The 27855-nt window shown below is 41.8% G+C and overlaps 1 protein-coding gene across 6 annotated transcripts in view; it reads right to left on the reverse strand.

Annotated features, from left to right (window-relative positions):
- Nucleotides 1–27855, reverse strand: part of FNDC3A (fibronectin type III domain containing 3A) — a 316088-nt gene that overhangs the window by 138617 nt on the left and 149616 nt on the right. For all 6 annotated transcript variants that reach the window (XM_056562070.1, XM_056562071.1, XM_056562069.1 and 3 more), the window contains one exon: nucleotides 3026–3101. In XM_056562070.1, the coding sequence (XP_056418045.1) occupies nucleotides 3026–3101 (76 nt within the window). The remainder of the gene's footprint in view (nucleotides 1–3025; nucleotides 3102–27855) is intronic.

Below are 27855 nucleotides of genomic sequence, written 5' to 3' on the forward strand. Positions count from 1 at the left end.
CCCCCACAAAATTTGTAACCCCATTTCTCTCGAGTAAGGAAATACTCCATATGTGGATGTAAAGTGCTCTGTGGGTGCTCTAGAAGGGAAGAAGCGACATTGGGCTTTTGGAGAGCGAATTTTGCTGAAATGGTTTTTGGGGGACATGTCGCATTTAGGAAGCCTTAACAGCAATGGAATGCCATAACAATAAAAAAAAAACACATGGCACACTATTTTGAAAACTACACCCCTTAAGGAACGTAACAAAAGGTAAAGTGAGCCTTAAAGGGGTAGTCCAGTGGTGAAAAACTTATCCCCTATCCTAAGGATAGGGGATAAGTTTGAGATCGCGGGGGGTCCGACCGCTGGGGCCCCCTGCGATCTCTCTGTACGGGGCCCCGGCTCTCCGCCGAGATAGCGGGTGTCGACCCCCGCACGAGGCGGCGGCCGACACGCCCCCTCAATACATCTCAATGGCAGAGCCGGAGATTGCCGAAGGCAGCGCTTCGGCTCTGCCATAGAGTTGTATTGAGGGGGCGTGTCGGCCGCCGCTTCGTGCGGAGGTCGACACGCCCCCTTCCCGCGGGCTGTCGGGGCTCCGTACAGGAGATCGCGGGGGGCCCCAGGGGTCGGACCCCCCGCGATCTGCAACTTATCCCCTATCCTTAAGATAGGGGATAAGTTGTAAACCACTGAATCACCACTGGACTACTCCTTTAACACCCCACAGGTGATTGACGAACTTTCGTTAAAGTGGGACGTAAAAATAATTAAAAAAAATTTTTGGTGTTACCCCAAATTTTTAATTTTTACAAGGTGTAATAGGATAAAATGCCCCCAAAAATGTGTAACCCCATTTCTTCTGAGCATGGAAGCACCTCATATGAGGATGTAAAGTGCTCTGTGAGCGAACTACAATGCTTAGAAGAGAAGGAGTGCCATTGGGCTTTTGGAGAGAGAATTTGGTTGGAATGGAAGATGGGGGCCACGTGTGTTTACAAAGCCCCCCATGGTGCCAGAACAGTGGACCCCCCCCCCCCCCCCACATGTGATCCCATTTTGGAAACTACAACTCTCACAGAAATGAATAAGAAGTGCAGTGAACATTTACACCCTACTGGCATTTGACAGATCTTTGGAACAGTGGGCTATGCAAATGAAAAATTGTATTTTTCATTTTTACGGGTAATAAGGGGTAATGTCTGTCAGAAACCAGTGGGGTGTAAATGCTCACTTCACCCCTTATTAAATTCTGCGAGTTGTGTAGTTTCCAAAATGGGGTCACATGTGGGGGGGGGGGGTCCACTAATTCTCTCTCCAAAAGCCCAATGGCGCTCCTCCTCTTCTGAGCATTGTAGTGCGCCCGCAGAACACTTTACATCCACATATACTCAGAAGAAATGGGGTTACAAATTTTGGGAGACTTTTTTACTATTACCCCTTGTGAAAATGAAAAATTTGGGGTAACACCAGCCTTTCAGGGAAATTTTTTTTTTTTTCACGTCCAACTTTAATGAAACTTCCTGAAGATCTGTGGGGTGTCCAGGCTCACTGTACCTCAAACCTTCAGCTGTTGCAAAACCAACTCCCAGCATGCACTGACAGACCGTACATGCTGTGAGTTGCAGTTTTGCAACAGCTGTAGGCACACTGGTGGGGAACCACTGAGTTAGAAAACAGACTCTAGCTCAGTGTTTTCCAACCAGTGTGCCTCCAGCTGTTGCAAAACTCCCAGCATGCACCGACAGCCGAAAGGCATGCTAGGAGTTGTAGTTATGCAACAACTGGGGAAGAACAGTTTTTCAGACCGCGAAGCAGTGGTCTCCAAACTGCAGCCCTCCAGATGTTGCAAAACTATAACTCCCAGCATGCCCAGACAGTCAGTGCATGCTAAAAGTTGTAGTTTTGCAACATCTGAAGGACCTCAGTTTGGTGACCACTACACAGTGGTCTCAAAACTGTGGCCCTCCAGATGTTGCAAAACTACAACTCCCAGCATGCCCAGACAGGCTTTGGTTGGCGGACTTCACTGCAGCCTCATCCACTGCCGCACTTTCCGGCCTGTCTCTTCCTGCTGCCTCCGCCGCTCCCATGCCTCCGCCGCTGCTCAGATGCCACCGGTCAGATGCCTCTGGTTAGACGGCCATGTCTCCCCACTCTGCTGGAAATTAACTTTAACCCCCCCGCCCCACACTGCCATTGGTTGGTAAGTCCTGATCGACCAATGGCAGGGGATAGGAGGAGGGGGCACCCATGCCACCTCGCTCCTATCCTTTAGAATGGTTGTAGATGGTCTGATCACTCTTGGGGGGGTTGGTCTCAGAACCACCCAGTGATTCAAACTTTTATTAGTAAATGTGCTTATTAACATTTATTGTGCCGCAATCAACTCTGATCGTCAAAAGGCATAATGCCAGACAATGTCCAAAATGTGGATGTCCGGTATTAGCTGTGGGTCTTGGCTGCTGATATCAGTGGGGATCCATGGGGCATGAAGTGCACTCAGCTCCTGGCAGCGGGCTCGGGGGTAAAAACATTACAAAAATCCACGTAAGTATTATATAGAGATAGGGATAAATGAATGCAAACTGATTGACACTGATCCTTTCTTCTGAGCATGCTCAGTTTGAAAATTCGATGTAACCGGAAAGTAAAAAAACAAATGCCAACTGATACAAACTAATCCTCTTCCTGCATTAATGTTTTTAGTCAGGTCTTTTGCAGGACAAAAAAAAAATGCATGCTACAGTTTTGATCAGGCAAAGAAAAAAAAAACGGACTGCAAATGGAATTGAAGCAAAATGAGATGACCTGGTCGCAAAAAATGTCCAATAGACATGAATGGGATCAGTTACAAATTTGCCTGATGCAGATGTAAAATTAGCCAAAGCTGGGTAAGAAATCGGAGAATTCAGTAGAGTAATAAACCTCTAGCAGACCATAGCAGCTAGGGGTATTAGCAAGTCCTGTTATCGGGCCCCGATATTTATGGGATGAAAGGCAGGTTTATTGGTGAAGAAAAAGTTTTAAGCAGAAATCTGACCTGTAATGCACTGAAACTGTCCATCTTCTCTTCTTATTGTAAATGCTTCCCCTGGGTTGACCTGGACCAAAATAACCTGCAAGAAAGCAAGACAACACATAAAATAAATATTTCAATATAAAAAAATATTGTAAAACATGCTGTACGACACAGAGAAAATGGTTACAGTCTTTTAAGTTTTATCAGTGTCCAGAGAGCTGTGTAGCTAAAACTGAAATTCTACACTGTAAAAAAATCTATAGTAACATACACACTTATGGGCCAACATTTATCGCCTTTTTTGCGCCTTTTGGTTTACACATTTCTGCTGATTTTGAGTTGCAATCCACTGATTTTGTCAATACACATGATATGGAAGAGTTTTATGTACGGCGCCTTTTTGTGAAAAGGCGCAAAAAAAGGCGCAAAGCCACTGAAAAGTCTCTAAACTACACCAGCCCAGACTTAGCTTAGCTTTATGGTGTATGCAAACAGTAACATTTGGGTAAATGTGACCTGCACACAATTTATGAAATACCCTGCGACCACTTAATAAATTTGGTGCTCCTATACATTACCAGCACACAAAAAAAAATTGTAAAAAAATGCTTCACTTAAACCTACAATGATACAGGCCCCCCATAGTATCTCACATAAGTGGGAACATATAAAAATAATAAAAGTAAATGTATATATTTTATAACATCTTTTTATGTGACAACACTGAAGAAAGGACCCTCTGCTACAATGTAAAGTAGTGAGTGCACAGACTGTATAACAGTATTTAATGTTGTGTCCACTTAAAATAACTCAACACACAGCCAGTAATGTCTAAACCTTGGCAACAAAAGGGAGTACACCCCTAAGTGAAAATGTCCAAATTGGGCCAAATTATTTTTCTCTGCTGTGCTATGTTAGTGTTACAAGGTCTCAGGTGTTAGTGGAAAGCAGGTGTCTTAAATTTGGTGCTATTGCTCTCACACTCTCTAATACTGGTCACTGGAAGTTCAACATGGCACCTCTCTAAGGACCTGAAAAAAAAGATTTGTTGCTCTACATAAAGATGACCTAGACTATATGAAGATTGCCAAGACCCTGAAACTGAGCTGCAGCACGGTGGTCAAGACTATAGATGAGCGAACTTTTGAAAAATTTGATTCGGCCGATTCGCCAAATTATAAAAAAAATAAAAAATGTTTTGTTCCGAATTTATTCGCGGCAAATCTATATTAAAAAAGGCTATTTTTGGCCTTCAGAGAGCCTCAATAGGGGTGTAGAACACTTTGCTGTGTTCTAACATGCATATGGAGTGTTCTGGGTTAGTAAAATAATACTGTTATTCAGAATGACATGCAGATTACCGGCATTGCTTTCAGAATCACTGCCGCAGAGTGGCACAATGACAGAGCATGGAGGTGGCATCAGTATGAGGAGACAGTATGCCCCAACACCCCTGAGGAAGTCGCTAGTTGAGACGGAACGCGTGGGATCCTCTGTGGCCCTGTCCTGATTGCACCTTTTTCCACTCTTGGATGTCCTCCAGTCTGGCTCACCTGCCTCATTTATGGTTGTATATTGCTTGCTTTATACATGCTTAGTACCTTTTACATTTTGGCATTTTTTGTGTTTATATATGTATAAGTTATATTTACATTATTGTTTTTGATTTAGGGGCGCTGTGCTGCATACAGACTGGGGTGTAGCTTGTACTGCTTACTGACTTCATCTCAGGACAGGGGCCTTAGAGGAGGGGGTTCATGGCCTCTCCTCTTTGTTGTGCTATGGGTCCTTATGGCCATTTTTAAATGTTTTTATTTAATTGTGTGTCCTTTTTGACACTTCATTGTGTGTCTATAGTGCAATAAAGATAATTGTTGTATTTTCAAATTACATATTTGGTGTGCTGCTATTGTTACAGTGTAGCTTTCTTTCTTTTCCTTTTACAATATAGTGGCTGAATGACACAGTGTGGAGGTGTTGGCAGCATGAGGAGACCATATAGTGGCTGAATGACACAGCCAGGAGTTGGAAGCATGAGCAGACACTAGGCCTTCACAATCCCTAAGATTATAAGATGAATTCTGAAATTTAAACCTAAGATTTTGGGTAGCTAGTGCTACCATAACAAAAGTTTTTATTCCCAGACCCAGCAGCATCAGTAAACCATATATTGCCTGAATGACACAGCCTGGAGTTGGCAAAAGTATGAGGAGACCATTGAAATTTAAGAATTTTAAATAGAAATGTAAGATTTTGAAATTGAAATTGAGGATTTTGAAATTGAACTGTTAACTCTCAAGTTTTACTGTCCCGGGCCCCGGCATGTGGGTACAAAGGACCAAATCTAAAAAGGAGTTACATGTCACATGGCAGCACAATGACAGAGCCTGGAGGTGGCATCAGTATGAGGAGACCATATAGTGGCTGAATGACTGCCTGGAGTTTGTGGCAGCATAGGGAGACCATATAGTGCCTGGATGGCACAGCCTGGAGGTGGCATCAGGAATCCTGAAAGTGACCCGAATGCAAGGAATTTCTGAAACTGGGGACCAGCACCTTAATTATGTTTTGCAGTATCCATGGCAGCACAATGAGAGAGCCTGAAGGTAGTAGCATCAGGAGACCATAGAGAAGCACAATTAGAAAGCCTGGAGGTGGCAGCATCAGCATGAGGAGACCACAGAGCAGCACAATTAGAGAGCCTGGAGATGGCAGCATCAGCATGAGGAGACCATATGGCGGCACAATGAAAGACTAGAGGTGGTAGCATTAGCATGAGGAGACCATAGAGCAGCACAATGACAGAGCCTGGAGGTGGTAGCATTAGCATGAGGAGACCATAGAGCAGCCCAATGACAGAGCCTGGAGGTGGCAGCAGCAGCATGAGGGCCATGCCAACTGAGGGTTGAGTCTGAGGAACCCACCAACTGTTGACTAGGCTTGTCGGATGTCACTTGGGATGAAGTGGATGAATGAGTGAACCTCACTAGGGATGAAGTGGATGAACGAGTGAACTGATCAATCATGGCTGCTGGGTTGCTGGTCGCCACACGACTGCTAGCTGACATTGGGAGCTCAGACCTCTCGCTGCAAATCCGGCTGCCACACACCCCTACTCTGCTGCGACCTCTGCCTGCGTCTGATGAATTTAGGCCTCTGCCACTACTCTGTGCATGTCCTGGCACTATTCTGTCTGACATACTTATTGCGTATGAGGGGAACACAATACGATTCACTACGCTTAAAACAGTATTTGTCTAGAACAGCAGCAGGTGTGTACTTTTGTCTGTCCTTTTACAGTATGTAGGCCCTTGACAGATTAACAGGTACAAAATAGTACACTACTTAGAAGTACGTACGCGATATGCAGTGATGAAGGCAGAAAAATGCGCTACAGTATTCTTAAAAAAAACTTTTTTGTAAAACACCAGCAGTACACCACAGTGCTGCAGCCCCCCAAAAAAAGCTGTGTATTAAACACAAAATTGCACTCTGTCACAGACTATTAGGAATGGACTGCTGGTTATTATACCATCTACAGACTAGCATAACCAGTAGATGATTTTTTGTGGAACAAAGACACTGAATTACGCTAAAAAATTATTCCTGCCTCCCCTGCTAAGGTTTATGAGGTTGAGGCAGCTTGTTGAAATGTATGAGGCAACACACAGCTATCTGTCCCTCTCTGTAATACAATGCTGAAGAAAGTGACTGGGAGGTTAATGGCTGCAGCTGCAGTAAAAATCCTTTTCAGTGAAAAAAACAATGCTCTCCGTCCACGAGAAAGCTGATGTTACTAAGAGGATGTTAAACGCTGCTGGAATGCGCTTTTCTCTGCTGTAACACACATAATGGCTGTCCGTCCTATCTTTCTGCATTATAATGAATTAAGTGGCTGGCCGCAATATGGCTGCCGATTATATAGGGCTGTGACATCACAGGGGTGACTGGTTGTTGATAGGCTGCATCCTGCATGTGATTCAGGGTCATACCGCCTACTTCCCTTCCCGCCTTGCCATGTGGATCCGCCATTTTAGATGCCCTGGAGCTTGGAACGCTGTAAAATGGAGTTAAAAAATGGAGGATAGGGGATAAGATGCATGATCCCGGGGGTCCCGCCACTGGGACCCCCCGTGATCTTTCACGCAGTACCCTGTTACCAGCATGTTCGCTCCGGGTCTGATGACTGCCGATCACGGGGCCGGGGTAATGTGACGTCAAGGCTCCGCCCCCCCGTGAGACATCACGCTCTGCCCCTCAATGCAAGCCTACAGTTAAAACTCACTGTAAACCCCCGCCTGTGTAAATGTACCCTGAAAACACTACACTACACAAATTAAAAGTAAAACACTACATATACACACACCCTTACACAGTCTTGTACGGCACTGTTTCCAAAACGGAGCCTCCAGCTGTTGAAAAACAACAACTCCCAGCATTGCCGGACAGCCATTGACTGTCAAAGCATGCTGGGAGTTTTGCAAACGCTGGGGGCACCCTGTTTGGGAAACACTGCAGTAGGGTATTTTTGTGGTGGATACAAATCCCCAAATGGGGAGATATTGCGTTTCAAATTTTGGGGGGCTTTTTCTCCTTTTACCCCTTATGAAAAGGTAAAGCTGAGGTCTACACCAGTATGTCAATTTAAAAAAAAAAATTTTTTTTACACTAACATGCTGGTGTTGCCCCATACTTTTAATTTTCATAAGCTGTAAAAGGATAAAAAGACTCCCAAAATTTGTTATGCAATTTCTCCTGAGTATGGAACTACCCCATATGTGAGTATAAAGTGATCTGCGGGCACACAACATGGCTCAGAAGTGAGTGCACTATGTACATTTGAGGTCTAAATTGGTGATTTGCACAGGGGTGGTTGATTTTACAGCGGTTCTGACAAACGCAAAACAATAAATACCCACATGCGACCCCATATTGGGAACTACAACCCTCACGGAACATAACAAGGATTATAGTGAGCCTTAACACCCCACAGGTGTTTAACGAATTTTCAAGTTTGATGTGAAAAAAAAAAAGGAAAAAAAAATCACTAAAATGAAGGTGTTACCCTACATTTTTCATTTTCACAAGGGAGAATAGGAAAAAAGCCCCTCAAAATTTGTAGCCCCATTTCTTCTGAGTAAGAACATACTCCATATGTAGGTGTAAAGTGCTCTGTGGGCGAATTACAGTGCTCAGAAGAGAAGGAGCAGCATTGGGCTTTTGGAGAGAAAATATGTACATTTTCATTTGCACAGCCCACTGTTCCAAAGATCTGTCAAACACCAGTGGGGCGTAAATGCTCACTGCACCCCTTATTAAATTCTGTGAGGGGTGTAGTTTCCAAAATGGGGTCACGTGGGGGGGTCCAATGTTCTGGCACCACGGGGGGACTTTGTAAACGCACATGGCCGCCGACTTCCATTCCAACCAAATTCTCTCTCCAAAAGCTCAATGGCGCTCCTTCTCTTCTGAGCATTGTAGTTCGCCCGCAGAGCACTTTACATCCACATATGGGGTATTTCCATACTCAGAAAAAATGGGGTTATAAATTTTGGGAGGCTTTTTCTCCAATTAACCCTTGTGAAAATGAAAAAAACTTTAGGGGAAATTTGTCAAACATCTGTGGGGTGTAAGGCTCACTGTACCCCTTGTTACGTTCCTTGAGTGGTGTAGTTTCCAAAATAGTATGCAATAGCATGCCATACTATGCAATAGTATGGCATGCGAAATGCCCCCCAAAAACCATTTCAGAAAAACTCACTCTCCAAAATCCCATTGTCGCTCCTTCCCTTCTGAGCCCTCTACTGCGCGACCAGAACACTTTACATAAAGATATGAGGTATTTCCTTACTCAAGAGAAATTGTGTTAAAAATTTGGGGGGCTTTTTCTCCTTTTACCCCTTGTAAAATTTAAAAAACTGGGTCTACAAGAACATGCGAGTGTAAAAAATGAAGATTTTGAATTTTCTCCTTCACATTGCTGCTATTCCTGTAAAACACCTTAAGGGTTAACACACTTTCTGAATGTCATTTTGAATACTTTGAGGGATGCAGTTTTTATAATGGGGTCATTTATGGGGTATTTCTAATATGAAGGCCCTTCAAATCCACTTCAAAACTGAACTGGTCCCTGAAACATTGATTTAGAAAATTTTGTGGAAAATTTCTACTGAACTTTGAAGCCCTCTGATGTCTTAAAAAAGTAAAAGCATGACAACTTTATGATGAAAATAAAGTAGTCCTATTGTATATGTGAATCAATATATGATTTATTTGTTATGTCTATTTTCCTTATAAGCAGAGAGTTTCAAAGTAAAAAAAAAATGCATCATTTTCAAATATCTCATCAAATGTTGGAATTTTTCACCAAGAAATTATGCAAGTATCGACAAAAATTTACCACTGACAAAGTAGAATATGTCACGAAAATACAAACAAACAATCTCGGAATTGTTAAAGCATCCCAGAGTGCAAAAAATGGGGGTTTAAGGCAGTGCTGGAAAATAACAGTGGCCCAAAAAATATTAACAGCTTAATTTTGAGTCCACTTTGAATAACTCAACACACACTGTTATAGAGACTGTGCACTCACTACTTTACATTGTAGAAGAGGGTAATTTCTTCAGTTATGTCACTTATAAAGATATAAAGTATTCACAAAAATGTGAGGGGTGGACTCACTTATGTGCACACTATTTTAATTCTCATGTAGGATCCAGTAGTCAAAGCAGGGTCTCTCCTCTCCAGTTCAGTGGTCACTCCAGTGTCCCCCCCTTACCCTCACTGCTATTATTCTCTATTGGTTACCCTGCACTCCTAGTAGTCATAGCAGTTTTTAATCCTCAAAATGTGATTAATCAAGGCAGTGATGTTATAACCCCCCCCCCCCCCCCCCCAATACAGCAGTTCTACAGGTATCGCTCCTTTCTTGGCCAACAGTAACAGCTCTGTTAAGCCTTTCTCTTCTCCCTTCTGTAGTCAAAGTAACATCCTGTGCCTCTGTTTACCAGGAATCACAGTAGTTTTCCTCAGCTTCCAACACAGACAACATAGTCTCCTATTCTCCACCAAGCAGACACAATCAGTTATTCTAAAAAGTCCTTATATTACATGCTTATCCATATATATATGAGCCCATGTAGTCAGGTACTCCATCTAAGTATGCAAAGATCATTTAGCAGCATAATATAGGTTATACTACACCCCCGTCATGCACATTTACAAAAGTGAGAAAAGACAAGTGCATCAAGGGTGGAGGTTTTATTTAACACTCTGAATATCTCAACAACTCATTGAAAAACTGGTCCTGCAGGAAGAACATGGGACTATGTAGGTGGTTTAAGAGGGATGGGACTTCCAAGGAACTTTGAAATTGCATTGTTGAAAAAAAGTAATTAATAAATAAATAATAATACAATATATAATGTTTACAGCTTCCAAATGGACCAGTGTATCTCCATCACAAATGGGCCGATGAAAGTATTCACGACTGTAGCGTCAGACTTAACATATAGCCTGCGTGTAGTCTGCTACCACGAACATACATCAGTCAGAAGTGCTATATAAAACTGCAAAGCTGTATTTTTTTTTCTGATCAAGTATACAGTCATGGCCGTAAATGTTGGCACCCCTGAAATTTTTCAAGAAAATGAAGTCTTTCTCACAGAAAAGGATTGCAGTAACACATGTTTTGCTATACACATGTTTATTCCCTTTGTGTGTATTGGAATTAAACCAAAAAAAAGGGAGGAAAAAAAGCAAAATTGGACATAATGTCACACCAAACTCCAAAAATGGTCTGGACAAAAATATTGGCACTCTTTCACAAATGTGTAAAAATAAGATTGTTTCAAGCATGTGATGCTCCTTTAACCCCTTAAGGAACAGGGTTTTTTCCGTTTTTGCACTTTCGTTTTTTCCTCCTTACATTTAAAAAATCATAACCCTTTCAATTTTCCCCATAAAAATCCATATGATGGCTTATTTTTTGCACCACCAATTCTACTTTGCAATGACATCAGTCATTTTACCCAAAAATCTACGGCGAAATGAAAAAAAAAATCATTGTGAGACAAAATTGAAAGAAAAAAAAACACGCCATTTTGTAAATTTTGGGGGCTTCTGTTTCTATGCAGTATATTTTTCGGTAAAAATTACACACTTTATTCTGTAGGTCCATATTGTCGTACTTCTGAAAAAAATCATAACTACATGCAGGAAAATTTATACGTTTAAAATTGTCATCTTCTGGCCCCTATAACTTTTTTATTTTCCTGCAAATGGGGCAGTATGAGGGCTCATTTTTTGCACCGTGATCTGAAGTTTTTAGCGGTACCATTTATTGATCGGACTTGTTGATCGCTTTTATTCATTTTTTCATGATATAAAAAGTGACCAAAAAGACACTATTTTGGACTTTGGAACTTTTTTGCGCGCACGCCATTGATTGTGCGGTTTAATTAATGATATTTTTTAAATGAGAAAAGGGGGGTGATTAAAACTTTTATTAGGGGAGGTGTTAAATGATCTTTATTCATTATAGGGGGCTATAAAAGGGCACACACTGATCTTTTACATTGATCACTGGTTTCTCATAGGAAACCAGTGATCAATGATGCTGCCGCTTGACTGTTCATGCCTGGATCTCAGGCACTGAGCAGTCATTCGGCGATCGGACAGCATGGAGGCAGGTAGGGATCCTCCTCGTGTCCTACAGCTGTTTGGGAAGCTGCAATTTCACTGCGGAGATCCCGAACAGCCCCCTGGGCTAACCGGCATTGTTTTACATTCACTTTAGACGCGGCGTTCAACTTTGAATGCCGCGTCTAAAGGGTTAAGAGTGTGCGGCACTGCGATCATTGCCGCGCGCTATTAGTCACGGGTCCCGGCCTCTAACAAGGTTTAGAGGCCAGGCCCGGCCCCACGTTATAGAAAGGGAACGGACTCATGACGTACCGGTCCTTAACAGGTTAAGGACAGGCCAATTTTCACTGTAGGACCAGAGCGTTTTTTCATTCTGATTCCGAGAAAGTTTTTTTTCGTGACATATTCTACTTTATGTTAGTGGTAAAATGTTGTCAATACTTGCATAATTTCTTGGTGAAAAATTGAAAATGTAGCATTTTTCTAACTTTGAAGCTCTCGGCTTGTAAGGAAAATAAATATTCCAAATAAATTATGTTTTGATTCACATATACAATATGTCTACTTTATATTTGTATCATAAAGTTGCCATGTTTTTACTTTTGAAAGACATCAGGGGGCTTCAAAGTTCAGGAGCAATTTTTCCAATCTTTCACAAAATTTTCAAAATCTGAATTTTTCAAGGACCAGTTCAGGTTTGAAGTGGATTTGAAGGGCCTTCATATTAGAAATACCCAATAAAAGACCCCATTATAAAAACTGCACCACTCAAAGTATTCAAAATTACATTCAGGAAGTGTGTTAACCCTTTAGGTGTTTCACAGGAATAGCAGCAAAGTGAAGGAGAAAATTCAAAATCTTCATTTTTTTACACTCGCATGTTCTTGTAGACCCAGTTTTTTTTAATTTTTACGAGGGGTAGACTGAGAAAAATCCTCTCAAAATTTGTAACCCAATTTCTCTCGAGTAAGGAAATACATGTGTATGTGAAGTGTTTGGCGGGCACAGTAGAGGGCTCAGAAGGTAAGGAACGACAATGGAATTTTGGAGAGTGAGTTTTTCTGAAATGGTTTTTGGGGGGCATGTCACATTTAGGAAGCCCCTATGGTGCCAGAACAGCAGAAAACCGCCCACATGGCATAACATTTTGGAAACTAAAACCCTCAAGGCAAATAACAAGTGGTCCAGTGAGCCTTAACCCCCCCCCCAGGTGTTTGACGACTTTTCGCTTAAGTTCATTTTTTCACTAAAATGCTGTTTATTCCCCAAATTTTAAATTTTTACAATAGATAATTGGAGAAAATTACCCCCAAAATTTGTAACCCCATTTCTTATGATTATGGAAATACCCCATGTGTGGACGCCAAGTGTGGACACCAAGTGTTCTGCTGGCGCACTACAATGCTCAGCAGAGGAGCGCCATTGAGCTTTAGGAAAGAGAGTTTGTTTGGAATGGAAGTCAGGGGCCTTGTGCGTTTACAAAGCCCCCCGTGGTGCCAGCACAGTGGACCCCCCCACATGTGACCCCATTTTGGAAACTACACCCATCACAGAATTTAATAAGGGGTACAGTGTGCATTTACACCCCACTGGTGTTTGACAGATCTTTGGAACAGTGGTCTGAGGCTGAACAAATGAAACATTTTTCATTTTCACGGACCACTGTTCCAAAAATCTGTCAGACACCTGTGGGGTGTAAATGCTCACTACACCCCTTATTACATTACATGAAAGGGGTAGTTTCCAAAATGGGGTCACATGTGGGAGGGATCGATTGTTCTGGCACTATGGGGGCTTTGTAAACACACGTGGCCTTCAATTCCGGACAAATTTTCTCTTCAAAAGCCCAATGGCGCTCCTTCTCTTCTGAGCATTGTAGTGCACCAGCAGAGCACTTTAGGCTCCTTTCACACTTTGAAAAGGACCCGTTGTATAACACCAGTTATAAAATCGCGGGCGATCGCAGGGTAAAATGGCCATTAGAAAAGCCCTAACTTACGTTAGTAAATCCCATTATAGTCTATGGGATTGCTCTAATACACGTTTTAACCCGTTCTCGCCCCTCATTCATAACGCACGTTACTTTGGGATGAGAGATAGTAGCGGGAGAAATAGTGCATAGCTCCCATCGCAAAATAACATCCGTCATGAATGACAGGCGAGAACGGGTTAAAACGTGTATTGGAACAATACCATAGACTATAACGGGATTTACTAAAATAAGTTAGGGCTTTTCTAATGGCCATTTTACCCGCTCCCCGCCCGGCGTGCGGCGGGGACCGAAATTCCCGCGTACATCCTTGGTCCTTAACTACCAGGTATTTAGGATGTACGCGTACGTCCTTGGACCTTAAGGGGTTAAACTCACCTGGTGCAAGTAACAGGTGTGGGCAATATAAAAATCACACCTGATAGCAGATAAAAAGGAGAGCAGTTCACTTAGTCTTTGCATTGTGTGTCTGTAAGCCTGAACAACAGAAAGAGGAGAAGAAAACTGTCTGAGGACTTGATAACCAAAATTGTGGAAAAATATCAACAATCTCAATGTTACAAGTCCATCTCCAGAGATCCAGATTTGCCTATGTCCACAGTGCACAACATTATCAAGAAGTTTGCAACCCATGGCACTGTAGCTAATCTCACTGGGCGTGGACAGAAGAGAAAAATTGATGAAAGGTGTCAACGCAGGATAGACCGGATGGTGAATAAGCAGCTCCAAATAAGTTCCAAAGATATTCAAGCTGTCCTGCAGGCTCAGGGAGCATCAGTGTCAGCACCAACTATTTGTGGACATTTAAATGAAACACTATGGCAAGAGACCCAGGAGGACCCCACTGCTGACACAGAGACATAAAAAAGCAAGACAACATTTTGCCAAAATTAACTTAAGTAAGCCAAACATCTTGTGGACAGATGAGTAAAGCACATTATTCTATTGTTTATTGAAACACATAATGAGGCCTACAAAGAAAAGAACACAGTACCTACAGGGAAATATGGTGGAGGTTCAATGATGTTTTGGGGTTGTTTTGCTGCCTCTGGCACTTGAATGTATCATGAAATCTGAGGATTACCAATGGATTTTGGGTCACACTGTACAGCCCAGTGTCAGAAAGCTGGGTTTGCGTATGAGATCTTGGGTCTTCCAGCAGGACAATGACCCCAAACATACGTCAAAAAGAACCCAGAAATGGATGGAAACAAAGCGCTGGAGAGTCCTGAAGTGGTCAGCGATGAGTCCAGATCTAAATCCCATTGAACACCTGTGGAGAGATCTTAAAATTGCTGTTGGGAAAAGGCGTCCTTCCAATAAGAGAGACCTGGAGCAGTTTGCAAAGGAAGAATGGTCCAACATTCCGGCTGAGAGGTGTAAGAAGCTTATTGATGGTTACAAATATAAAGTTAAGGGTGCCAATAATTTTGTCCAGACCATTTTTGGAGTTTGGTGTGACATTATGTCCAATTTCCTTTTTTCCTCCCTTTTTTGGTTTAGCTCCAATACACACAAAGGGAATAGACATGTGTATAGAAAAACATGTGTTACTGCAATCCTTTTGTGTTAGAAATACTTCATTTTCTTGAAAAATTTCAGGGGTGCCAACATTTATGGCCATGACTGTATATGGATATTGGGGGGCATGAAGTATGTTACTGCTATTATGCTTGGACCATTTACAGACTAACTTTTAGATATTAGACCCTCTTCCGATACAGACACAAACAGTCAAACTATAAAAAAGGGGAGATCTTGATAACTTAAGGGTGCACTTGCTTAGTTGAACTCATACAATGCGAACATTTGTCTCTGGTTTAAAACTAAATACTGAAAAACATGTTGGAAACCAGCCACCTCAGATACCTGCAATTTTGACTATTAGAACCAAGTCTTTTACTTCTTTTTATTTCCTATTTTATCATGAAGCAAACCATAAAAGGTGCAGATGACAGAATTCCAGCCACAAAGTCAACAGGAAAACTGCAGGAATGTAGTATGCCTTCCAAAAGGTGACAATAGCAGGGGATCAGTAAAGGGAATATGCCTGGCAATAGAACCTCTGGCATATTGCTATGCTGGATCAGCTACATACCTGCAGTTAACACTTACAGACAAATTGTGACCAGAAGCAAGAAGAGTTCCTTCCCTTTAGTAATAAAAGGGCTTTTCATCATACATCTTGTGATATTGTTGTGGTGGCCCAGTACAGAAGTGGTCCTTCTATACAATCTATGGTCCTTTTCAGGTGGACTCAGTCTTAGTCCCCTGGCCCAACACTCCTCAGGACTCTAGTTATCTTATTGTACATACAAATGGTTAATGTATTTGCTTTAGATGTATATGCTTTTAAGTTCTGTTAAGACATGTAACCAGGGAAGGTGTCAGTGTCAAGGTGACTTGTATGGTGATCTATAGAACCCCTTCAAATTGCTCCCATAAATACAAGGGATGAGGTAGCTTAGTCAGTTCTGAGTTCTGAGTCTAGAGTTTGCTGAGTTTCAACACCTGAGAGAGTGTCTGGTGTCCTGAAGAGACCCAAGGCCTAACCACGCAGCCACGCTTCCACCAACCAAGTGCCCCTTCAGGTGAACGTCAAAGCCTGGTAAGCAGTCCCAGGGGTGAAGCCTAGTCAGTCAGTCATAGTCAAGTCAGTCAAGTCTGCTAAAGTCAGCGTGGGTCTGCATAATTGAGCACGCAAGTCTCATAAGTCACTAGTCATCTCCTTGGGCCTAATTGAGCTGTAAAGACGATTCCATTTGTCTGCCTCAGTAAAGCTGCCGTTGTCTCGTAACTCTGCATCAGAGACATTATTTGCCCCGGGCCTAGCCCAGGAACCAGCGGCCATACCTCGGGAGGTGTAGAGGATAACCATGCCCTGGCGTCAAGAACACAAGGGGTTAATGCCATCTGCCCCTAGGGTAATAACATCTACCCTTCATCACACCCTCACCACATTGTAATGTAAGCAAATTAAAGGCTTGGATTATAAATTATGCTACAATATTGTGATAACTACAGTAAAACCTATTTGATAAGACCAACCAGAAGTGCAATGAAAAATAGCCAATATACTTAAAGCACAGTGGACTGAAAATCAGTTACATGACAACTGCCATGGATAAGTGGGTGGTTTTCCCAAAGGGGTAGTATTAGAACAGATTTCGCTTTATTACTTATGTGATTGGAAGGAATGTGAGATGGGGGCCCACAATGAGTGACACTGCAGTAGCCTAGGCTGTGTGGTAGGAGAGATGGGGTGGTGTCAGAGGTTATCTAAGACTGTGGACTTGTGAGATTGGTAGTCATTATCTACCATTTATAGTTCTGCTCAGTGGGTATATGGGCATTAACACTGAGGTATATCAATCTGCATAAGTGCGGGGTTAAAGAACAGTCAGAAAATGACCTGAATGAACAGGTAGCTTGACAGTATTATTCACTCTGCAAAGCTTCAGAAGCTCACTTTGACCGAAGCAGAAAACATTTGGCTTTTCAACAGCTGTACGGTTTGCTTAGGGCTGTCATCCTCAATAACAGCTGTTAAGCCACAGGTTGCCTAGTGCCATTATTAGGGAACATCAAAACTTATTAGCAACACAATGCACGAAAGGAATGTGAAATGTATAATTATACAGTAAAGGTTTAGCGCTGTGAGTTGTGACACCAGAACGGAAGAGACGTATGATTAGCGCAGTGCAATTATTCTTATATCAAGATTCATTTGCTTGCACAGAACAGGAGCCATGAATAACAAGAGATACCATAGAAAGTCTCTGCCACTAAAATTAAGAGAAAAAAATACTAATATCTAAAAAAGAAAAACAAACACTACTTTCTCCAGCACTATATAATCACTGGGCTGCAATTGTCAATTACATTCTATAAACTAAGCAACAGTGGCACAGTCCATGAAGAATCCATCCCCTTCCAGGACACATCCCTTTCTTCCGTGTCAAAACTTGCAGGAAATTATTTTTGCCTGATCTTTTAGTTCATGCATGGTTGTACATGAAGAATAAAATATTTCAACTAACAGTTCCTGTTAATATTGTTTTAACTTGCATCATTGTGAAAGAAATTAAAGGCACTTTAGTTAACCTCTTAAGGATTGCTCTAATACACGTTTTAACCCGTTCTCGCCCGTCATCCATAACGCACGTTACTTTGGGATGAGAGATAGTAGCTGGAGAAATAGTGCATAGCTCCCGTCGCAAAATAACATCCGTCATGAATGACAGGCGAGAACGGGTTAAAACGTGTATTGGAACAATACCATAGACTATAACGGGATTTACTAAAATAAGTTAGGGCTTTTCTAATGGTCATTTTACTTTCTTGATTTTATATAATAGGAGTACCTGACTTGATGCATGACACTGTATACCTATCAAGAAGTATACATCAGAGACTTCCATCATAGATATAATCTGGATTTACAACTCTGATAATGAAAAGTGAATAGAGTCGTAAAATTGTCTAGAAGACAAGAGTTAGCCTATATTTACATATAACAATGTTGCTACATTAACAAAAATGGTGATCACTCTTCATGTTTAGTGGGCAACACATTCACTTTCCTTGAGCCCTACATTTCATAAATAAGCCATGTAGTAACTGGGTAACCAATTTTATATGGGGTCAGCTGGACTGTCCCACCACATTTGATGTTAAACAAGGGTTGGTGAGGTTATGTCAGTATGTCCAATCCTTTGCTGGTCAAAAAATAAACAGCTCCACAGAAACCTAACAACCCCTACCGCAAAAAATATGAACACTTAGTCAACTAGAACCTGAATGCTCATGCAGGAGTTTCATTTCGCTTTCGGCTGAAGGTGCATATGGCATAAATATAGGAGCATTGGTGCAGGTGTATTTACTTTTAGTAGTTTTTAAGTCCACAATTTGTGCATGCTCTTATTTTTTGCATTAGGATTCCCAATGCAGTCATGACTTTTCACTAAAATGGGTATCCATTAAGATGTGTCCTATACACAGTGCTGTATAGTTGTGGTCACATGCACAGTTTATTGATCATACAGTGACGGGTAACTGCGGCGCATTTGTAGTAATATACCGATATCCACACTAGGTCAGCCATCTTAGCCAATGAAGATTGTTGAAGCCATGCCAATGGTGTTTCCCCTGCTGCTGGGCCAACCTGTGTTCCCTCTGGGCTGCCACACTACCATCGAGCTTTCAGTTTTTCATGTCATAAGAGCAAAAAATTACAGTGTGCCAAATCCACTGTATAATGGGCACCAATGGCGTATGATGGACTCCATTGACAAACCCTTAACGACGACTGACATACAGACATGGCCATAAATGTTGGCACCCCTGAAATTTTTCTAGAAAATGAAGTATTTCTCACAGAAAAGGATTGCAGTAACACATGTTTTGCTATACACATGTTTATTCTCTTTGTGTGTATTGGAACTAAACCAAAAAGGGAGGGGAAAAAAGCTAATTGGACATAATGTCACACCGAACTCTGAAAATGGTCTGGACAAAATTATTGGCACCCTCAACTTAATATTTGAATGCCCACCCTTTATAAAAACATAACTGAAATCAGTCGCTTCCTATAACCATCAATAAGCCGGAATCTTGGATCAAGATCTCGGACGCAAAACCAGCTTTCTGACACTGGGCTGTACAGAGCTACTCAAAATCCATTGGTAATCCTCAGATTTCATGATGCCTTGCACACATTCAAGGAACCCAGTGCCAGAGGCAGCAAAACAACCCGAAAACATCATTGAACCTCAACCATATTTCATTGTAGGTACTGTGTTTTTTTCTTTGTAGGCCTCATTCAGTTTTCGGTAAACAGAAGAATGATGTGTTTAACCAAAAAGCTCTATCTCATCTGTCTCATCTGTCCACAAGATGTTTTCCCAGAAGGATTTTAGCTTACTCAAGTTCATTTTGTCAAAATGTAGTCTTGTTTTTTTATGTTTCTGTGTCATCAGTGGGGCCCTCCTGGGTCTCCTGCCATAGCGTTTCATCTCATTTAAATGTCAACAGATAGTTCGTGCTGACACTGATGCTCCCTGAGCCTGCAGGACAGCTTGAATATGTTTGGAAATTGTTTGGGGCTGCTTATCCACCATCCTGACTATCCTGAGTTGACACCTTTCATGAATTTTTCTCTTTCGTCCACTCCCAGGGAGATTAGCTACAGTGCCATGGGTTGCAAACTTCTTGATAATGTTAAGCACTGTGGACAAAGGCAAATCTAGATCTTTGGAGATGGACTTGTAACCTTTAGATTGTTGATATTTTTCTACAATTTTGATTCTCAAGTCCTCAGACAGTTTTCTTCTCCTCTGTCTGTTGTCCATGCTTAGTGTGGCACACACAGACACACAATGCAAATACTAAGTGAACTGCTCTCCTTTTTATCTGTTTTCAGGTGTTATTTTATATTGCCTACACCTGTTACCCCAGGTGAGTTTAAAGGAGCATCACATGCTTATTTTTCCACAATTTTGAAAGGGTGCCAATAATTTTGTCCAGCCCATTTTTGGAGTTTGGTGTGACATTATGTCCAATTTGCTTTTTTCCCCTCCCTTTTTTTGGTTTAGTTCAAATAAACACAAAGGGAATAAACATGTGTATAGCAAAACATGTGTTACTGCAATAATATTCTAAGAAATACATTACTTTCTTGAAAAATTTCAGGGGTGCCAACATTTACAGCCATGACTGTATATTTATGTCCGTGGCTGGCTCCCAATCTGTGAAGCTTTGTATCTGCGGGGTCCCGGTTGCTATCAGCAACCAGGACCCGCGGCTAATACCGGACATCACCGATCGGGCTGATGATGTCCGTTATTAACCATTTAGACGCCACGATCAAAGTTGATTGCGGCGTCTAAAACGAAATCCATACCAACTAGCTCAGCGGAGCTGTTCGGGATCGCAGCGCATCCCGAACAGCTGAGAGGACAGTAGGAGATGCCTTACCTTCTTCCCAGCTGTCCGATCAGTGTTTGATTGACCCAAGCCTGAAATCCAGGCTTGAGCAATCAAGCACAGAAAACACTGATCGATGCATTCCTATGGAAATGCATTGAACAGTGCCTGCAATCAGTGTATGCAATGTTATAGCTATAAAGGGGGCTATAACACTGCATAAAAAAAAAGTTTAAAAAAGTTAATAAATGTGATTTAACCCCTTCCCTAATAAAAATCAGAATCACCCCCTTTTCCAATGTAAAAAAAAAGTGTGTTAATAAAAATAAACTTATGTGATAGCGCCGCATGTGTAAATGTCCGAACTATAAAAATATATCATTAATTAAACCGCACGGTCAATGGCGTACGCACAAAAAATTCCAAAGTCCAAAATAGCGTATTTTTTGTCACTTTTTTATACCATAAAAAAATGTATAAAAAGCGATCAAAAAGTCAGATTAAAACAAAAATGTACAGTTCAGATCATGGCACAAAAAATGAGCCCTCATACCGCCCTGTTCGTGTAAAATAAAAAAAAGTTATAGGGATCAGAAGATGACAATTTTAAACGTATTAATTTTCGTGCACGTAGTTATGATTTTTTCCAGAAGTAGGACAAAATCAAACCTATATAAGTAGGATATAATTTCAATCGTATGGACCTACAGAACGTAAGGTGTCATTTTTACAGAAAATTGCGTTTTTTTCTTCTATTTTGTTGCACAATAATTTTTTTTCCATTTCGCTGTAGATTTTTGGGTAAAATGACTGATGTCATTACAAAGTAGAATTGGTGGTGCAAAAAAATAGCCATCATATGGATTGAAAGGGTTATGATTTTTAAAATGTAAGGATGAAAAAACAAAAGTGCAAAACTAAGAGAAAGGCTTGGTCCTTAAGGGGTTAAAATGCGGTCTGTCCAGTTCTGCTGCATTGTCCGCTGTTTGGACAGGAAGTACAGTGCAAAATGTTGAGAAATTGTTCCAGCTAAATATGACTGAGGCTCACTGGCAGTGTGCATGAATGCATGATGCAGGGCTAAAAGTTTGCAAACCAATTGATAACCATTTACAGAGTCAATAGGGGGTTATGTATATACCTGTAGATAAGTGGAATACAAAGCATCAACCATATAAAGAAACATTTGGAGACAGCTTGTATATTGAAATTTCCTACATTACTGTATTTCTACAGCAATACCATGCAGCAAGGACAGTTATGGTGGGCCGAAACCTCCCCCATATGGAACAGTATGGCATGTAAAGACTTATATGCTGAAGCTAAGGGAAAGCAAGACCTTTTCCTTCTAACAAACAGAAAAATACATCACTTAACTAGTGTCGCTAGTATTCAGTACTGGATTGTTTTCGGCCTCAATAAGATATGCCAATTACCCAAACAGACACAAGCAGCACAAATATTTCAATGGGTTTCGAAAGACAAAAGTCTGGTTATTTATGGTAATCAGGGGGTAACCCCCTTAGAATTTGCATATATTTCCTCAGTTCCTCTCTATAGTTGATTGAGTGTTGGGATAGTTAAGTCAGCCTATTGTGTCTTAAAAAAAAAAAAGTTGTCTACAAAAGAATTTGGGCCCAAGTATCAAAATAGGGTGACAAGCAACAGTGATCTCAAGCCAAGATGCACTTTGCAAAAATAAAGTACAACCTTACACAAAATAAGTCTGTGTTTAGTTGGGTTTTGTAGTACAATATACACTGCTCAAAAAAAAAAAAAAAAAAATAAAAATAAAGGAAACATTTAAACAAAACAATGTAACTCCCAGTCAATCACACTTCTGTGAAATCACACTGTCCATTCAGGAAGCAACATTGATTGACAATCAATTTCACATGCTGTTGTGAAAAATGGAACAGACAACAGGTGGAAATTATAGGCAATTAGAAAGACACCCCAATAAATGAGTTGTTCTGCAGGTGGTGACCACAGACCACCTCTCAGTTCCTATGCTTCCTGGCTGATGTTTTGGTCACTTTTGAATGCTGGCGGTGCTTTCACTCTAGTGGTAGCATGAGACGGAGTCTACAACCCACACAAGTGGTTCAGGTAGTGCAGCTCATCCAGGATGGCACATCAATGCAAGCTGTGGCAAGGTGGTTTGCTGTGTCTCTCAGCGTAGTGTCCAGAGCATAGAAGCACTACCAGGAGACAGGCCAGTACATTAGGAGACATGGAGGAGGGTGTAGGAGGGCAACAACCCAGCAGCAGGACCGCTACCTCCGCCTTTGTGCATGGAGGAGCACTGCCAGAGCCCTGCAAAATGACCTCCAGCAGGCCACAAATGACTCCATGAGGGTGGTATGAGGGCCCGACATCCACAGGTGGGGGTTGTGCTTACAACCAAACACCGTGTAGGACGTTTGGCATTTGCCAGAGAACACCAAGATTGGAAAATTCGCCACTGGCACCCTGTGCTCTTCACAGATAAAAGGAGGCTCACACTCAGCACATGTGACAGACCTGAAAGAGTCTGGAGACGCTGTGGAGAAAGTTCTGCTGCCTGCAACATCCTCCAGCATCACCGGTTTGGCGTTGGGTCAGGAATGGTGTGGGGTGGCATTTCTTTGGGGGGCCGCACAGCCCTCCATGTGCTTGCCAGAGGTAGCCTGACTGCCATTGGGTACCGAGAGTAGATGCTCATGTGAACCTCATGTGGCTGGAGTGTGTCAGCAGTTCCTGCAAGAGGAAGGCATTGATGATATGGACTGGCCCGCCTGTTCCCCAGACCTGAATCCAATTGAGCACATCTGGGACATCCTGTCTCGCTCCATCCACCAAGGCCGCGTTGCACCACAGACTGTCCAGGAGTTGGCAGATGCTTTAGTCCAGGTCTGGGAGGACATCACTCAGGAGACCATCCGCCACCTCATCAGGAGCATGCCCAGATGCTGTAGGGAGGTCATATGGGCACGTGGAGGCCACACACACTACTGAGCCTCATTTTGACTTGTTTTAAGGACATTACATCAAAGTTCGATAAGCCTGTAGTGTGGTTTTCCACTTTGATTTTGAGTGTGACTCCATATCCAGACGTCCATGGGTTGATAAATTTGATTTCCATTGATCATTTTTGTGTGATTTTGTTGTCAGCACATTCAACTATGTAAAGACGAAAGTATTTCATACGATTAGTTCATTCACTCAGATCTGGGATGTGTTCTCTTAGAGTTTCCTCTATTTTTTTTGAGCAGTGTGTTCTGTCATATGAACAGGGATTAATCAAGAAAAGTGACATTAAAAGGGGGAAAAATAACAATTTTGTGGCAATGCACAAATTTCTGTGAGCATCACTCTATCCACCTTACTGAACACACACATTTACTGTACAGTTCTTTATTATTACCTTGTTCTATAGATGCCAATGTGAACTAGGTATCAATAGGCTTTTTATTAACTCTAAAATGTGTTAAGGAAATCTAACTCCACAAAGTATCTATGTGACAAACTAAAGGCCCCATTCGCAGAATACAGATCAAAATATATATACTTAAAGGATTATTGTACCAAAAAAAGAAAAAGCACCATAAGACAGGGTGTGTAAATACCTGTAAATAGAGGTACTCCTTGATAAAATCGTTGGGCAGTTCCCTCACTGCAGCCCGCGGTCCATTTAATTACTTCCTGGTACTGGATGAGTGCGAGTGACGTCATGAATGACGTTACCCATGATTTATAGCTACAGTTTTCCAGCTCTCAAGCCCTCCCTGCCTCTCACTCCCCACCCTTCATATTATAATATACTACGCCCCCCTCTGCCTCCCCTGTGCCAGACCGCCGCCCCTACACAATCTCCTCTCCACTCCTCGGCGCTGCACATGGCTCACGCTGTGCTGTAGTTATGTAAGCATACTGTACTCACATAGCTACAGCACTGGTCCAGGAGCTGCAGTCTGCCAGTTAGGGTCACATGGGGCCAGAGCCGAGATTGCTGAGTGCGGATGCATGCGCAACTCAGCGCCATTGGATCCCTGCATCTTAGGCGTTTGATCAGCCTAGCCAATGCAAGCTGACTGCGCTCTGAATATTTATCATTAGGGAGGACCCGACTTGCGGCAGGGAGGGCTGGCACAGCGCAATGGGGATTATGGAGCCGTGCACAAGATGGCGACGATTGGCTGCATGTGGGGGTCCGACATCACAGATATTGTGTAGGAGCTCAACTTCCGGTCATCGTAGATCTAAGGTACCGCTGCATTTTTGGACATGGGGGTAATTGACTTTATTGTATAATTTTTAATATCATGATCAATGGAATAAAAGATTCTTTTTTTTTGCTGGACTAATCCTTTAACCCCTTAAGGACTCAGCCCATTTTGGCCTTAAGGACTCAGACAATTTAATTTTTACGTTTTCATTTTTTCCTCCTCGCCTTCTAAAAATCATAACTCTTTTATATTTTCATCCACAGACTAGTATGAGGGCTTGTTTTTTGCGCGACCAGTTGTCCTTTGTAATGACATCACTCATTATATCATAAAATGTATGGCGCAACCAAAAAACACTATTTTTGTGGGGAAATTAAAACGAAAAACGCACTTTTGCTAATTTTGGAAGGTTTTGTTTTCACGCCGTACAATTTATGGTAAAAATGACATGTGTTCTTTATTCTGAGGATCAATACGATTAAAATGATACCCATTATTATATACTTTTATATTATTGTTGCGCTAATTTTAACCAAATTAGTACGTTTATAATCCCTTTATTTTGATGACCTCTAACTTTTTTATTTTTCCGTATAAGTGGCGGTATGGGGGCTCATTTTTTGCGCCATGATCTGTACTTTTTTTTGATACCACATTTGCATATAAAAAACTTTTAATACATTTTTTATAATTTTTTTTTTAATAAAATGTATTAAAAAAGTAGGAATTTTGGACTTTTTTTAATTTTTTTTCGTTCACGCCGTTCACCGTACGGGATCATTAACATTTTATTTTAATAGTTCGGACATTTACGCACGCGGCGATACCAAATATGTCTATAAAAAAAATTTTTACGCTTTTTGGGGGTAAAATAGGAAAAAACTGACGTTTTACTTTTTTATTGGGGGAGGGGACTTTTTTTTTACTTTTACATTTTTTTACATTTTTTTTTACACTTGAATAGTCCCCATAGGGGACTATTCATAGCAATACCATGATTGCTAATACTGATCTGTTCTATGTATAGGACATAGAACAGATCAGTATTATCGGTCATCTCCTCCTCTGGTCTGCTCGATCACAGACCAGAGCAGGAGACGCCGGGAGCCGCACGGAGGAAGGAGAGGGGACCTCCGTGCGGCGTTATGAATAATCGGATCCCCGCAGCAGCGCTGCGGGCGATCCGATCGTTCATTTAAATCGCGAACTGCCGCAGATGCCGGGATCTGTATTGATCCCGGCACCTGAGGGGTTAATGGCGGACGCCCGCGAGATCGCGGGCGTCGGCCATTGCCGGCGGGTCCCTGGCTGCGATCAGCAGCCGGGATCAGCCGCGCATGACACGGGCATCGCTCCGATGCCCGCGGTTATGCTTAGGACGTAAATGTACGTCCTGGTGCGTTAAGTACCACCTCACCAGGACGTACATTTACGTCCTGCGTCCTTAAGGGGTTAAATGCTGGCAATATGCTAAATGCCCTAATACCACAATACCAAATATGCCCAAATAACAAAAGTACACTTAGGATAAACCTATCAGACATATGCCATCAGAAATCACTATTGACATACATCATCAGTTCCACCAAAGTCTATGGGGAATATTAATACATATACACACACAAAGCAGGTGAGGTTTGATATGGGGATTTGCTTGCACTCTGGACAGTTCCTGACATGAAAATAGGTGTCAGCAGAGAGCACTGTGATCAGACTGTAAAGAACTCCAGAAAGAAATGCAACTTCCTGTGGAGCATACAGCAGCTGATACATACTGGAAGATTTTTATATAAGTAATTTACAAATCATTCATTTTTTTTTATATAGGATTTTTTTTTTATAGAAATTTTTTTTAAACACAGAATTTTTTTTAACAAACATACAAACAACCACAACCCCCCCACCCCGTCATCACCCACCCCCCAAACAAACAGTACATCTCATCCCCACCTGCCAAAAATACCAGGCAGAACAGAAAAACTGCAATGGATAGCATACAAGGAAAGAGAGCGTGCAGGACACGGTCACCCAGTAGGAGACCTCAATGGAACAGAAAACATATAGAAGCATGCCAGGTAGCACGTCAGAAGACATCCAATACAGAGACCACACAGAAAGCATGCACACAAACCAATCTCATACTACCGTATACACTTTAACCCAGCTTCCACCCGAACAGGGAACACAACGAACAACATCTACATCTCATCTCTAACAGGGTCACATTTACGCACCCAGGGACCCCAAATACAGTCAAACTTCCTTTCTACCTTACGTTTAATATAAATTCCCTTCTCCAGTCTGACTATAAATTTAACTCTGGCAATCAAATCTGACACATCAGGGGGAGTGGGTCTAATCCACTATTGTGCAATCAGCCTGTTAGGAGGCAGATCTCCCCCAAAGAGGTTTCCTGGCCACAACCAATTAGATCGAGAAGACACACCATAGGGATTCTAGATAGAGTTACCCCATACACCTTCCGGATAAGATAAAGCACCTCCTGCCAGTAAGTATCTAAAAGGGGGCAGTCCCACATCAATCGTATTGACCCACAGAATAAAGAACACCTATCATTTTTACCATAAAGTGTACAGTGTGAAAACAAAACCCTCCAAACCCTCCAAATTTCCTCCCTAAAAATGAGAAGTTTCATTACAAAGAAAAGTTGGTCACGTAAAAAACAAGCCCTTATATGGGTCTGTACATGGAAATATAAAGGAGGTATGGATTTTAGAAGGTGAGGAGGAAAAAACGAAAACGCAAAAATAAAATTGGCCTGGTCCTTGAGGTGAAAATGGGCTTGGTCATTAAGGGGTATTCCAGGGAAAAACTTTTTTTCTTATATCAACTGGCTCCAGAAAGTTAAACAGATTTGTAAATTACTTCTATTAAAAAAATCTTAATCCTTTGAATAATTATCAGCTGCTGAAGTTGAGTTGTTGTTTTTTGTCTGGCAACAGTGCTCTCTGCTGACATCTCTGCTTGTCTCGGGAACTAAACAGAGTAGAAGAGGTTTGCTATGGGGATTTGCTTGTAAACTGGGCGGTTCCAGAGACAGGTGTCATCAGAGAGCACTTAGACAG

The sequence above is a fragment of the Hyla sarda genome, chromosome 2, assembly GCF_029499605.1.
Source record: "Hyla sarda isolate aHylSar1 chromosome 2, aHylSar1.hap1, whole genome shotgun sequence".
In the NCBI taxonomy this organism is placed as follows: Eukaryota; Metazoa; Chordata; class Amphibia; order Anura; family Hylidae; genus Hyla; species Hyla sarda.